This window comes from Cyprinus carpio, chromosome B22 (assembly GCF_018340385.1).
Source record: "Cyprinus carpio isolate SPL01 chromosome B22, ASM1834038v1, whole genome shotgun sequence".
NCBI classification, from domain to species: Eukaryota; Metazoa; Chordata; class Actinopteri; order Cypriniformes; family Cyprinidae; genus Cyprinus; species Cyprinus carpio.
In genome coordinates this window covers 34,038,331-34,053,536 of record NC_056618.1, presented here as the reverse complement: position 1 = coordinate 34,053,536, position 15,206 = coordinate 34,038,331, and the positions used below count along the sequence as shown (strand labels likewise).

The 15,206-nt window shown below is 36.4% G+C and overlaps 1 protein-coding gene across 1 annotated transcript; it reads right to left on the bottom strand.

The window, feature by feature from the left end:
* Positions 1-9,608: 9,608 nt before the first annotated feature.
* On the bottom strand, positions 9,609-14,450 carry LOC122141654 (5-hydroxytryptamine receptor 3A-like). Its single transcript, XM_042749578.1, has 6 exons — positions 14,407-14,450; positions 12,570-12,739; positions 12,192-12,367; positions 11,883-12,093; positions 10,157-10,348; positions 9,609-9,925 (listed from the first exon to the last, which is right to left on the bottom strand). Exons 1-6 carry the CDS (start codon positions 14,448-14,450, stop codon positions 9,609-9,611), a joined length of 1,110 nt encoding a protein of 369 aa, XP_042605512.1.
* Between the last annotated feature and the right edge of the window lie 756 nt (positions 14,451-15,206).

Sequence of the window (15,206 nt, the reverse complement as noted above, 5' to 3'; positions counted from 1 at the left end):
CTTTAAGCGGTCATATTTACCATATTTACTATGAGAATGGCAAGCGTGCATAGTCTTTTGCATTGTTTATAAACATTTCTGCCTTATATGGTGATCATAATCCTGATCAGATCTCAAACAGAAGTTATTTCAAACACTCGCCGCTGTCTGAAAGTGCGTTTTGAGCTAAAATCATTTTAAAAGTCTTTAATGCTGTAGTTATAGCTGTGAACTATTTGAAATAATCCACGGCGCTGACACTCTCCAGATGCCTTTGTTCATAGAAGGGACATCGTGATATTCCGGTATTGACGATAACCGTGTTAATCGAATCATGAAAAACAACATCGTGTTAATTTAGGGTGTTACCATACACTGGTATTGACGATAACCGTGTTATTCAAATCATAAAATATCAACATCGTGTTAATTTAGGGTGTTACCATACACTGGTATTGGCGAAAACCGTGTTATTCAAATCATAAAATATCAACATCGTGTTAATTTAGGGTGTGACCATATACCGGTATTGACGATAACCGTGTTATTCGAATCATGAAATATCAACATCGTGTTAATTTAGGTTGTGACCATATACCAGTATTGGCGATAACCACAATATTTAAAATGAACAGGACACTTATGATAACACGACACGCAAATAGCCTGCTCCAGCGCCAGTACCTGGTTGACCTCCCAGGTGGCAGTATTGCGCCTTAACGCTGACATCTGTCAATCAAGAAGATGACGCAGCGTGTGGCCGCGCTACTTCGAGCTGCATATATTTAAATAAAGGGGTGATTATTTTAATAATTTGTTGTGGGAAGTCGTGGCCTAATGGTTAGAGAGTTTGACTCCTAACCCTAAGGTTGTGGGTTCGAGTCTCGGGCCGGCAATACCACGACTGAGATGCCCTTGAGCAAAGCACCGAACCCCAACTGCTCCCTGGGTGCCGCAGCATAAATGGCTGCCCACTGCTCTGGGTGTGTGTTCACGGTGTGTGTGTGCACTCTGGATGGGTTAAATGCAGAGCACGAATTCTGAGTATGGGTCACCATACTTGGCTGTATGTCACGTCACTTCACATCACATAAGTACCGCGTTTTCTTTACTTGTGTAATTTTTGTATTTGCAATCAAGTCATAGGGAATACGATTGACACAAATCTAGAAAAACTGAGCGACCACATTGCTATATTTAACTCTGTAAAAAAGCGACACTGGAAACGCGACTGGTCCTGGCACGCAGTAGCACGCCCGCTTTTGACCTGACAGTTGCGGCTGTGGAAATGCGGCTAATAATTCCAATCAAGTCGACGTTATAAGCAAGTTAGGTCAGAAGTAATCTAAAATTACTCAAAAAGGAGTCAGACTACATTACCAAAAATAAATAATCTAGATTATTTTACTAACTACAGTTTTTTTATGTAATTTGTTATCTGTAATGGAACATAATTGGCTGATCACTTAAATCATTTCTAAGTGAATCACCTTCTGGTTGTTTTTGTGTCTTATTTATTTATCCAAGACAGACCTAAACCAGCCAGGGTACAAAAACACACTCAGCAATATCTCAGCAAGATTTTGAAAAATAATATTGTTTATGTAAGGAGGCCAACCAGTTGGAGTGGAAAAGGAAAATGACGTGCTGTACAAAAAGTTGATGCAAAATCCAAAAATGGTGTTTTATTGGAAAGTGCTAAAATATTTACAGTGCAGGAGAAGACAAAAATAAACAAAAACTGTACAAAAAGAAAAGAAAACAGCAACAATTATCAAAGTTATCATGATTGGAAAAACTCCAATAAGGATTGGGATTTATTTTTTTTTGTCAATATCACACACCCCTTGTCTAAACAGTGTATTTGTTGAGTCTTACCATCCTCACCCACAGATATGTTTCCAACACCTGTGATTTTTCATTCTGAAAGGGAAAATATACCAACTTGTAACAATTTCTATAATATTAAGTGGGATTAGTACTATAAAAATGTCATGGTTTTGTAAATCTTAAGTCAAAGTTGCTGACCACTCCTAAGATTCCATAGAGAGTCAAGTCCACGGTGACGTTGGTGGGAGTGCTCAGACTTATAACTGGTCTTGCATCGCTGTAGAGGATGACTTCCTCTTTCATGGCACTAAGGAGCGATTTTGTTGTTGGTTCTGAACAGTTTAATGGATTAACAGAACCTAGCAAGAGAGCTGAAAGAGCAAAATCTGAATAAAGCATTTTGCATTTAATGTAATAATAGTGGTCAATAGAGTTTGTTTGTTAATTAGTGTTTTTTTTTCTTCTTCTATCAAATCACCTGAAATGTTCTTGCTGTAAAATCACAGTCTTTTGAAACAGATTAAGGGAAAAAAAGAAAAATAATTGTATGGAAATGAATCTTACAGTGTATAATGAAGCAGTTGGTGATCAGCTGGAGCCAAGTGAGATCGGCGTACCATATTATAACCTGTTGAATATCCAGTGAGGTTACACTTTATTTTAAGGTGTCATTGTTACAGTGTAATTAAACAGTAATATTAATTAACTACATTTAATTACTAGATAGTTAGGTTTAGGATTAGGGTTTGGCTCTGGGTTACTTGCATGTAATTATGTATAATTAATTGTTATTAGAATAGTAAGTACATGTAACGTGTAACAAGGACACATTTAAATAAAGTGTTACCTCCAATTGCAATATATAGCAAATAATCATAAAATACAACCTCACCAATTAAATACAGCCAAAACTATAAATTCTAATTACCAAGATTCTTCAAGATATAAAAAAAAAAAAAAAATAAAAAATAAAATAAAAAATAAAAAAATTGAATTTCAAAATGTTAAAAGGATATGATAGACGAAATCAAAACAGAAAAAAACGAACAAAAAAATAATAATTATAGTTATTAATCTTTTAAAACTAGAGTAATGTGTATAAAAAAAAAAAAAAGTTTATTTTGCCGATTACACATGAAATTAAAGTGAAATATTATAACACCAACAGTCTTACCTGCATTCTTGGAAGACAGATAGAAGCCATTAGGTCCTCAATAACCCGGACTGCAAGTAAATATTTAGCAGATTTTTTTTTTTATATGTGGAGGTTCAAATAGCAGAATGGAGAATGTACATAACATAAATACTTGCTTATTTGTTTACCCAAATTAGAATGACCACAAGGCGTTATCTCTCGTATTTCAAAGCATTTTTTTCTAAATGTGATATAGTTAAAACAATTCAATCTCAATATTCATTCATATTCAGTATGTAAATATTCATGCATTGATCAAATCAAAAGAACCAACAGTACGTTTCCAAGTGAGGCCAGCTTGAAGTAAGTTGCAGGACTGAAGATGGGTTCAGACTGAGGCCTGGAGCAGAATCTGAGCAGGTAAGAAAAAAATCTTGCAAATGTTTTATAATCAGACCAAAATACAGTTGTCTGAGGTTATACCCAGGTTCTTGTCTTTCTGTGTGGGGGAGATGGTTGAGTTGACAAGTCTTGGCAAAGGTGGTTCTTGGCTGGAATTTGCAAAAAAAAAAAGCTTCAGATGAAATGCCTTCATGCAGTATGCAGGTTGCAGTAAAAAAAATCTATAGTAAAAATAATCTGCCATGGTTTCAACACTGTTTTTTTTTTTTTACTAAAGGAACATGCAAAAGAATATGTAACTCAAACCGTGTTTCGAGTCATGTTCCTTTTGAGAAGAGCTGTCATATATTTCTGAATCATTGGACTTACACAATAAAACACTATATTATATATATATATATATATATATATATATATATATATATATATATATATATATATATATATAGCTGCGAGGGGTGCGCGATAAATATCGTCCGATAATTATCTCGTCAGTAAAGCAGGTTATCTAATCAGCGGTAAATTACATCAGGTGTGTGATTTCACATAGAGCAGCTGTTACTACACTGAGCCGTTGTTAACTGACAAGCTGCGCAAATCCAAGCTGATAATAAACGTGAAGTCAGCACCTGAATTTACCGAGATGCCCATTAAATTATTGGCTGATATTTATTGTGCACCCCTGATATATATATATATATATATATATATATATATATATATATATATATATAAAACTGTAAACGATAAAATCATTTAGTAGCATCATTTGTAGCAAAGTCAGTGTAAACATTAAGCTATGTTTGTCCTGTACAGCTTAGGTTTTATTAAATCACATATTTAAAACAACCAAGCTCCCATAAATGCATTTACTGTAGATGAAGTAGCAATTTTTGTAGTGTATTAAAATCTATATTTAATTATTAAATGATTTGATTTTGAAAGACTTTTGTAACCACTTAGAAAAATAATATCCTCATATGAAACATGAGAACACCTCCAGAAAATACAATGCTTAACTGATGGACAACGCATATTAGCTTAGCTTCCTAAAACAAGCACAGTTGCAGATTTAGTGACAAATGGCTTTAACATTTACACTAAAAATAATGGCAAACAAATCTTCAAAATGAGCAATAAAACCTCAAATGTTCTCCTGCTCAGGCAGTGACCACAAGGGCTTAATGGATCATACAAACCAAGTAAACCAAGGTTGAGAGTTGGGTTAGAGCACACTTACACTATGTAAATAGTGGGCATTTGTACAACCTGAATATTTGATTAAAATCAAACAAACAGATTGTCATTGTCTTTGATCTCTTTGCCAGCTTCTTTAAAGGTTTGTTCTAGCCAAAGATGTTGTTAAATCTCAGCTAGGTTGTGCAGAAAAGCTGTAAATCTCCAACATCTCGAGAAAAAAAAAAGAAAAAAAAATCCTAAAAAGTGCTTATGATGGCATCAGTGCTGCCAATAGCATGAGACACTTAAAACCCAAAGCTACGTCCACATTAACACATTTGAAAACGCATCTTTTCTCAATGCTTTGTCCTTTCTCATCCACACTGAGACTCAGTGGATACATTTGAAAATGTCATTTATACAATGTTGTGTGGACTGGGAAAATGGATGTATTCAAAAGCAATTTAGTCGCATGACACATATTGTACCCTATATGTATGTTTGTGAAGGCATTATTTCACTTTAATAATATTGATAAAGATAAATTTGCTTTGTAAATTGTGATTGAGTGTCACCGGCAAAATTTGCTACTAAAATGATTGTGCTAGAAGAAGAGTGAGAACTTTTATGACGAACTTTTAGCAACTTTTGGAAAATGCTAGTGTGAATGGAGAGTGTTTTGAAACAGAAATGTTGTTTTGAAATATGTCCAGATTGATGTAGATATTGACTGATGTAGATGTAGCCTAAGTATACAGATTGACATCTCAATTGTAGAATGGATTGCTGTGGACTGTAGGTCAGTTTTTTTGTCGACTTCTATTCAGTGATTTATTGATCTTCTACAATAATATAATTCGGAGGCTTTTTTTCAGCATATAGGTAAATGCAATCACAGATATTTGTATCTTCCTAAAACAAGCAAAACAGACAGCAGTGCTGGGAAAATTACTTACTGTACAAATTATGAAAATTGTTAGTAACAGATTCTAGGTTCCTCATGTTAGGAAATGTATTCTGACTACTTTTTAGATTACTTTAGATGTCTTTTTACTCAGCTTGTTTTAAAAATACCATTAAATGTGCCATATTTAAGTGAAAGAATATTATGAATAGTTTACTGTCATTGTATGAATAGTATAATCAAGTAATCCATAAAAAGTAACTGTAATCTGATTATGAACATTTTATAATGTAATATAATCCAGTTACGACTACCAGATTTTTGGAATCTTATTATGTTGTCCAGATTACATGTAACCAGTTACTAGCACTGCCAAAAAACAATGGCAAAGAAAATTTTACTTTCAGGCGACTGACCACAAGGGTTGCGTATAAGGATTCATATAAGGTTTACGTTGCCTGTTTAGACATGGCATCATGTTGATACCATGTTTTTTGGGAAATGTATTTTTACATTAGATTGCCATGGTATCTGCACATGCATAAGGTTCACTACCATGAACTGGGTGATATAATGTGGCAGTAGGAAAAGAAGCATCATAAAACTAAGCAGATTGCAGAAAGCATTGGTGCCAGTGCTTGGTAATGCTTTTGGGAAATGAAACCATGGCTGCTAATTGGTGCACTTGAGGTTTCATGGCTTTTGTGTGCTTAAGTCAATGAACTTCAGTGTTCTGTCATTGTAGGTTTCTGAGGGAACTCATGAGTGTCCTTCTATAGTATGGGTGTATTCATGGGGACGGTATTGATAAAAAGTAAATTCATCGCACTTTTTAATTGGGAAAGCATGTTCATGTAGTGGTTTATTTGGGACAGTGTGTCCGTATAAATTTAAATTTACATTCAAAGAGACAAGATAGTCTGCTGTGACCTGACATTTCCATGACAGGCGTTCAACCACATGTCACGCCCGAGCTCACACCTGTGCCTTATCCAACATTCAGAGCAATTATGATGAGCTCAAAGCGGTTCAAAAATAATAATAATAATAATAATTATACTTACTGTAGTATATCTGAACTGTGTTGCACAATGATGAATAATTCGCTACATATTTCTTTGTATATTTAGCAAGCTTTGATGTCCGTTAAAATATTAACTAACTGCACAAAGTGGTATAATAAAACGTGCTATTACTTTTTTACATTGTATAAAATCCATATGTTTTATTTTTATTTATTTATTTTACCTGCAGAATTTAGAATATGAAGGGTCTAGGGAGACTTCAGAGCAACCTGTCGGCATGATCTATCAAATAGACTGGAAGAGTGTGTGTGAATGTACAAGTATCCACTACTGTGCGCCATGTACTGTACATACTGTAAAATATCATGTGCACTGAACACAATGTGCAATATATTAACAGTATAATGCAATATACTCTATACAACATGCATTATACGGTACAGAACATGCATTTCTTTCTTTTTTCTGATTTATTGTTTTAAATGTAAACAGCATATTAAGGTAATTAAGAGTAAGAAGAGATATAAGATCAGTCAATAACTCATCCGATCCAAAACTGATCCAATACTAACTCAATTCAATTCAAGTTTATTTGTATAGCGCTTTTTACGATACAAATCATTGCAAAGCAACTTTACAGAAAACTATGGTTCTACCATATTTATTAGTAGCTTATCAGTGGTGACTGTCAGTTTATGTACACTAATGTAATGCAGTCTTATTTCAGAATTTAATAGTCAAGTGCTATATAATATGATGTAGCTGTTTGCTAATTTACTAATGTACTATAAATAATAAAAAATCTAATAAATCTAAAATTGTAAAAGCAACCAATAACTGTATGTTTCTTAAAAAAACAAGACAAAATAAAATAAGAAATAGGATGTCAGTAAAATTTTACATGCACACTTTAAATCCTTTGTGGTTTTTAACATTTTAATGATATATTTTATTTTATTATGAATGTATAGATTATTTTAAATGCTTTGCATGTTTTTATTGGTCAATTATACTGTTTATGGTTTTAGTGAGTTAATGTTTTATTTAGATTTTTAATCGACCGTAACAAACAGTACTGCCGCTTTAAGGAACTCGAAGTCCGAAAGCGCGCGCTTTCTCTCAGTTCGCGGGAAGCGGAGCTGAGGAGAAGTTGTTGTATGCCTTTTGATACAATGATGAACTTATGTTGTTTCATGCTTTTATATGTTGTGCACATGTAAGTTCATCAGTGTATCGGAGGTCAAACGACAGCTCAACAGGTGCAATGTGAGAGAATTAAAGCAACAAAACATTTAAACAGGTATGTTGTGCCATTCATACTTTATTATTATTGCTGTGTGACAGTGTGGGCTATTCTATAATTTCTCAATATAACTTCTAAGCTGTTCTGCAGGAAATTGTACGTGAGAAATTCACAAATACATGTTATGTTTCCATTTAAATTAGCCAGAAGTATGTACTGTACGTTTCATAACACTTTTTAATCATACATTACACAACACAAACTTGAAGTTCAATCATAAAAATCTTAACACTTAAGTAAGCAATAAGATTATATGGAGAAACATCTTGTACATTTTTCCTCCGAAAATAGTTTCCAAACTTAGACCGAGCAGTACAAATCGTGTCTGTCTGATAAACAGTGGTGGTGTTTCGTTACTGAACGAATTATTTGTATGAATTACTTGAATGACTCAAAACAGTTACTTATCGCCACCTACTGGAGTTATTATGTAACTTACATATTTTACACACATGCACTCTTTCCATAGATGTAATGATTTTTGTACTGTACAAACTATATATTCCACCCCTAACTCTAACACTACCCCTTAACCTAAACCTTCAGAAAACTGTCTACATTATTACATTTAAAATACAAACAAACTGACATTATTTTTGTATGATTTGTAAACCAAAAATGTCCCCACAAGGTCCAAAAATTTCAGGTTTTACTATCCTTGGGGAGACATTTGTTCCCCACAACATACGGTTCACCTCAAAATTTCAATAAACTGTAAGATTATATTTAATTTTATTTAAACGAGAAGTAACATTTTCTACATTTTTGCCCAGAAAATTATTTCCAAACAAGGCAACAGTGGCACTAACCATTGTGTCTGGTGTTTTGTTCCTAACGGATCAGTGTTTTTGAATGATACAGTTGAATTAATCACTGTATATGGCTCACTAAAAAAGACAGTCACTTGTCACCACCTACTGGCATTATTATGTAACCTACATATTTTACACACACATTGGATTTTGGGGTTTTATGAAGATTCTCCATGGACATAATGATTTTATACTGTCCAAACTGTGTTCTATTATTTAACACCACACACCTAACCCTTACAGAAAAAATAAAAAATAAAAACAAAAAAACATACTCAGTATGATTTATAAACCTTTCCTTCTGGGAACTATACAGTATATTGTGTCGCCACCTATATAAAGGACTCAGTCTTATTGGCTCAGTGGGTGACATATCTGACATATCTTACACGCATTACTCTTTAGATTCTTTGGAAAGTGCATGCTTATCAAGCTCTTGGTCATGTTTATAATTGGTATAGTAAATAATTTTGTCTCATTCCTCAGTTTGTAAAAATAAATCACATTTTACAGAAATACTCTTGCAGTGGAAGTTTAATGAGAGAATAACAGAACAATAGAACAATAATTGAAAAGTGAGGGTGCACTCTAGTGACCATGTGGAGAGTCGCTGGCTCCTTTGAAAAGAACCACCATTGTTTACACAGCATAGCTTTATTGATGCAAAATATAACTGATTTTGTGCCATATAAAACAAAACAATTACATTAAAAGATGCTTCTCATAATTTGCACAAAAAAGATGCTTTAATTTCTATTTCAAGTCTATAGTGATTCAATTTATGAGTTTCTTATTTGTTAAACCTTGGTCTAACCATTAAAAGCGTACACTGTTATATTTCATGTCCTTCCGCAACTACAGAATGCCATGTGTATTTAAAAAGAAAACTTCTGCTACTTACTGACATAAGTTACAGTATGACAAAATACACTACATGAGAAGTTCATGTATGCAGCTAAGCAGTCTTGTCTTGACCAATGAGAAATAGACCACTGAATTTGAACAGCTACATTTACACATAAACATTTTTGGCTGGCCATTATGATTTTTTGTCAAAACTGTACCAGTACATCCAGAATATTAATATGGTGAAGAAGCTGACGGTGAGGAAAATAACATACAAAGCGAACAGAAATCGATCAATGACCTCCCCCAAGTGTATCCACTCCTCTGAGTTCTGATCAGTGGAGAAATGCTTGTCCACTTGTTGGCGAATGGTGAGTACGTCTTTGTGTATATTCCTCAGTTCTTTCAGCTCTTGCTCATGATTTAATGGGGATTTAATGCCTTTTTCTGGGTATCTAATTTGGCTAATTTCTTTCTCAAGTGAACAGGAAATTGTGCCTTTGGTGTTTTCTGCTGGCAGAAATTGTTAAATGTATTAATGTGATCTAAAGGTAAGCAAGCACAACATGCAGCATCATATTTTTTATATGTGCGTTAATGTAGATAATCCAGTATTTTATTTGTTTATTTATTTATTTATTTTTTTACACAGAGAAGAATAGGATATATACTGTCAGTTGTACAAGAGGGTTCATATTATTTGCAGAAAATGTTTGACTTTTTAGCTGTTATGAGACTCACTTTGAGGGTCAGAATTCTGGTCAGAGACTTTCTTGCGCAAGCAAACCAGTCGAGCCAGGTAATGCAGGAACAACACTTTAACCCAGTTTGGTAGAGGGGGATAATCACTCGAGCCACAAAGAATATTAGTAATGACAATTGTCTCCAATAGACTGGCCACCATCAGCGCTAAACACAGAGAGAAAAACACATCTGTAGGGAGAGAGAGAGACAATAACGTAAGTTACTGATGTATATATCAGTGGGCTTTAAAAGGATAGTTCATCCAAAAATAAAAATTTGCTGTTAATTTACTTACCTTCTGCCCATTAAAAATGTAGGTGATTTTTTCCTTTAGTAGAACAGTAAAGAGGATTTATAAAGAAAATGAATACCCATGGCTGCTGACCATATATTGAGGTATTATGAAGTGAAACAATCAGTGTGTGCAAGAAGCTGAACATTATTTCAACATTAACTATAATTCAGAGTGGCAGATGTCCGGTTTGTGAACAAATCATTCTTTTGAACAGGTTCTTGTTAATGAACAAAAATTTGACTGTTCACCAAATCGGACTGAATTCTGTCTGAGTTCGGTTTGATCCTGTGATGAATGAACTGATTCAGCGCTCCAGTTCTTCAAACAATTTCGACTCGGACCGAAGAACGAGGAGCCACTGATATGTGCATGCGTGAACTGAACTCTTGAATGAAATGCAAGTTTTTATGGTTTTTCATGGTTTATGTAAAAAAGCTGATGAAGATGTTTATTCACAATATATGCTTTAGACATGTAAAACAGCCATGGTTCACATCGCACTGCTAAATTGGTTGTATTAACCAGTTCATTGAAACAAATCAGACTTCTCCATTTGGTTACCATAAACAGTATAATCGACCAATAAAAACATGCAAAGCATTTAAAATAATCTATACATTCATAATAAAATAAAATGTATAATCATTTGTCTGACCTCTGGATTACAGGTAATAATGTTGCAAATAATGTTCAGTTTCTTGCACAGACCGATTGTTTCGCTTCGTAAGACTTCAATATATCATCAGGAGCCACAGAGATTAATTTTGTGTTACCTGTAAATGCTTTTTTGATTCTCAAGTGCTGGTAGCGATTGACTTGCATTTTATGAATAACCAAGGACCATATTTTCAGCTAAAAATGAACTTTACATTCTACTGAGGAAAAAAAGTCACCTATATCTTGGATGAGTAAATTAATGGCAAATTTTCAGTTTTTTTTTTTTTTTTTTTGAGTGAACTATCCCTTTAAACTCTGGTGCAGCAGATGATACAAAAAATTACTATAAACTTACAATAAATAACCTAATAAATAATATTAATAGAAGTTGGCACTTGAATGTTCTGATTTGATTAAAGGTGCCTGAAATGTTTGAGAACTATTGATTTTATATGATTTGAGTTCCTTTATATTATTATTATATAAGTTATAATGAGGTCCAAAAGTCTGAGGTTCAAAATCTAATTTAAATATAAGTATAATTGGTTATTTTGAAAAATGTAAAACAAGTAAATGTTACATGAAGTCTAATATGGATTACACTATTCCTAGGTCACTAGAAATATTCATTTAATCTTTTCAATCCTTTCAAATGTGATTTCTAATAAAAAATAAATAAATCAATTCAATCAGAAATATTTGCAAAATAGAAGAATTTATTTGCAGACTCAGACTTTTGGACCTAACTCTTTATATAGAGTGATAACAGACTTATAAGCGGGATGGTGTCTCCTGTAACAGGAAGCAGATCGTTCATGAGGAGGAGGAAGACGGTGTAGCCTAAGATCAAGGTCATTTTAAAGGCAGAGCGATCCGTGTTCTGAGGAGGCAGGAGGAAGCTGAACAGATCTACGGTAATCAGGCAGTAGCTGGGGATCAGCAGGTTCACCACATACAGAGTTGGTCTGCGCTTCAGGACGATCTAATATGTGACAAACATTAGAACAATAAACAGGACAAACAATAAAGAAATGGTTCATTGAAATTAAAACTTCTGAACAAACTGAAGGTGACACAAACATGGTAAATTATTTCATCCCATTTGTCCAATCCGTCCATGTTAAAGTATGATGAGTTGGCAGATTTTCTGGCGATCACGTCAGTCAGTTGCCACTCTCCTTTTGTCTCCATGTACTGTAGAGATTTTTTGAGTGTGGCCTCTCCTGGCTCTGAGAATAATATGTGAACATCTCGAACTGTAGAGGGAGAAATTAATTTGCATCAGTCCCAAATGGCTGTCAAATTTAACACCTTATCAATTGAATGTTTAACATGTAAAACTAGGGTTTATAGGTTTGAGCAAATCCAAACAAACTGCACATAATGTTTTCCTTCCTTAAATTGGAACTGAACTGAAATTGGAACTTTAATGGACAGCCTAAAAAAAATGTTACTTACTTGTATGCTTGTAAGAGCCAAATGTGTACGTGCAGTTTTGAATGTCAAATGGAAAGGTGTAGATGTCTAGGTTGCAGGAGCTGATCACGTGGATTGGCAGCCGATCTTCTGCTTTGCCGTTGTTGTAAAGATAAAGATAATATGTGCTTGGGGCTTGGTTGTCACTTATGCTGCAATTAAATAGGACAGTATGTCACAGACAGCCACAGCAGTGGCTGTGCATCTCAATAAATTAGAATGTCGTGGAAAAGTTCATTTATTTCAGTAATTCAACTCAAATTGTGAAACTCGTGTATTAAATAAATTCCATGCACACAGACTGAAGTAATTTAAATCTTTGGTTATTTTAATCGTGATGAATTTGGCTCACATTTAACAAAAACCCACCAATTCACTATCTCAACAAATTAGAATACTTCATAAGACCAATAAAAAAAACATTTTTAGTGAATTGTTGGCCTTCTGGAAAGTATGTTCATTTACTGTACATGTACTCAATACTTGGTAGGAGCTCCTTTTGCTATAATTACTGCCTCAATTCGGCGTGGCATGGAGGTGATCAGTTTGTGGCACTGCTGAGGTGGTATGGAAGCCAAGGTTTCTTTGACAGTGGCCTTCAGCTCATCTGCATTTTTTGGTCTCTTGTTTCTCATTTTCCTCTGTACAATACCCCATAGATTCTCTATGGGGTTCAGGTCTGGTGAGTTTGCTGGCCAGTCAAGCACACCAACACCATGGTCATTTAACCAACTTTTGATGCTTTTGGCAGTGTGGGCAGGTGCCAAATCCTGCTGGAAAATGAAATCAGCATTTTCAAAAAGCTGGTCAGCAGAAGTAAGCATGAAGTGCTCCAAAATTTCTTGGTAAATGGGTGCAGTGACTGATTTTCAAAAAACACAGTGGACCAACACCAGCAGATGACATTGTACCCCAAATCATCATAGTTTGTGGAAACTTAACACTGGACTTCAAGCAACTTGGGCTATGAGCTTCTCCACCCTTCCTCCAGACTCTAGGACCTTAGTTTCCAAATGAAATACAAAACTTGCTCTCATCTGAAAAGAGGACTTTGGACCACTGGGCAACAGTCCAGTTCCCTTTCAGTTGGTCACGTTCGACCTTACGTCAGAAAGAAACTGACGAATGGGGTCTCGCCCGAGAGCCCAATCACCTTTGAGTGGTAACAAAACGAGCCAATGGTACACAGGGTAACTTGGTCTGTGTGATTTGCATCATGAGCTCCACCCGCTGTGTGGGTATATAAGGAGCAGCACGAGCAACTCGCATTCAAGCTTTCGCTTTGGAGCCGAGCACATCTAGTCAAAGCGAGTCAGCTGGTGTTGGTGTGACGGCACGGTTCAGCGTTTCGTCAAGATCTTCCTGCCTTTCAGCTCCCCTGAGCGCTTCAACACCTCTGAAAGAGCTTTCTAAAAGAGTTTTTGGGTTGTGTTTGCGTTTTTTTAAAGATGTCATTCCGCCCGTGTGTTTCTGGGTGCAGTCGATATATGGCTCCTCGTGACGGCCACGATTGCTGTGTCACGTGTCTGGACTTTCAGCACGCTGAGACTGTGTTCGTGGATGACTCATGTTCTCATTGCGGGGACATGAACATCTCGTCGTTAAGATCGAGACTCGATTACTTTAAGAGGTATAGAGTCCCCTCTGCCACACCCCAATCTAGTTCCTCTTCTCATAAGAAGACTATTTTGGCTGGTGGCCAGGGTGATCTGAGGGTCACCTCGTCCACACCCCCTATGACCCATCCTCCTCGGGCCACCCCTCCTCACAAACGCTGCAGCCGGTTGAGTTTCCAGATGAGTTTGCTGGACCCTCTCACCAGGTTCCCAACATCTCATTTGGGGCTCCTGAGGATGACCACATGTCGATTGCCACATCACAAGGCAGGCTTGAGTCGGGAGATGAGGATTCGGCTGCGTTGCCTCCCCCGAGAGCGCCAGCGTTGCCTGAGTCTGATCCCGAGCTGACAGCTGTGCTTTCCCGGGCAGCTGAGTGCATCGGGCTTGAGTGGAATCCTCCACCCTGCCCCGAACGCTTGAGGCAGGACAATTGGTTCCTGGGGGCTGTTTGTGCTGATCACCAGCCCCCCCCCTCTGGTTCCTTTCTTCACGGAGGTGCACCAGGAAGTGACCAGTTCATGGAAGGCACCTTTAACTGCCCAAAACCGTTCTGGTGCTTCCTCCGCCTTCACTGCCCTCGATGGCGGAGCAGCCAAAGTGTATGCTGGGATACCCCCAGTGGAGCATTCTGTTGCAATGCAACTAGCGTGGTGGTCCCAAGCTTCCCTCCAAAGCCTGTAAGTTCTCATCCACACTTGTGGCCAAGGCTTACAGAGCTGCGGGTCAGGCCGCTTCTGCCCTGCATGCGATGGCCACCTTTCAGGTCTACCAGGCCAAGGTGCTCAAAGAGCTGCAAGTGGGCAGTGCTGACCCAGAGGTTTTGCAGGAGGCGCGCACTGCTACCGACCTCGCTCTCTGGGCGACGAAGGTCACTGTGCACTCCTTGGGTCAGGTGATGTCCACTTTGGTGGTTCAGGAGCGCCACCTATGGCTGAACCTGGCAGACAGGAGGAAGTCTTATCGGACTCAGCTCCTCAACTCCCTGGTCTCCCAGACTTTT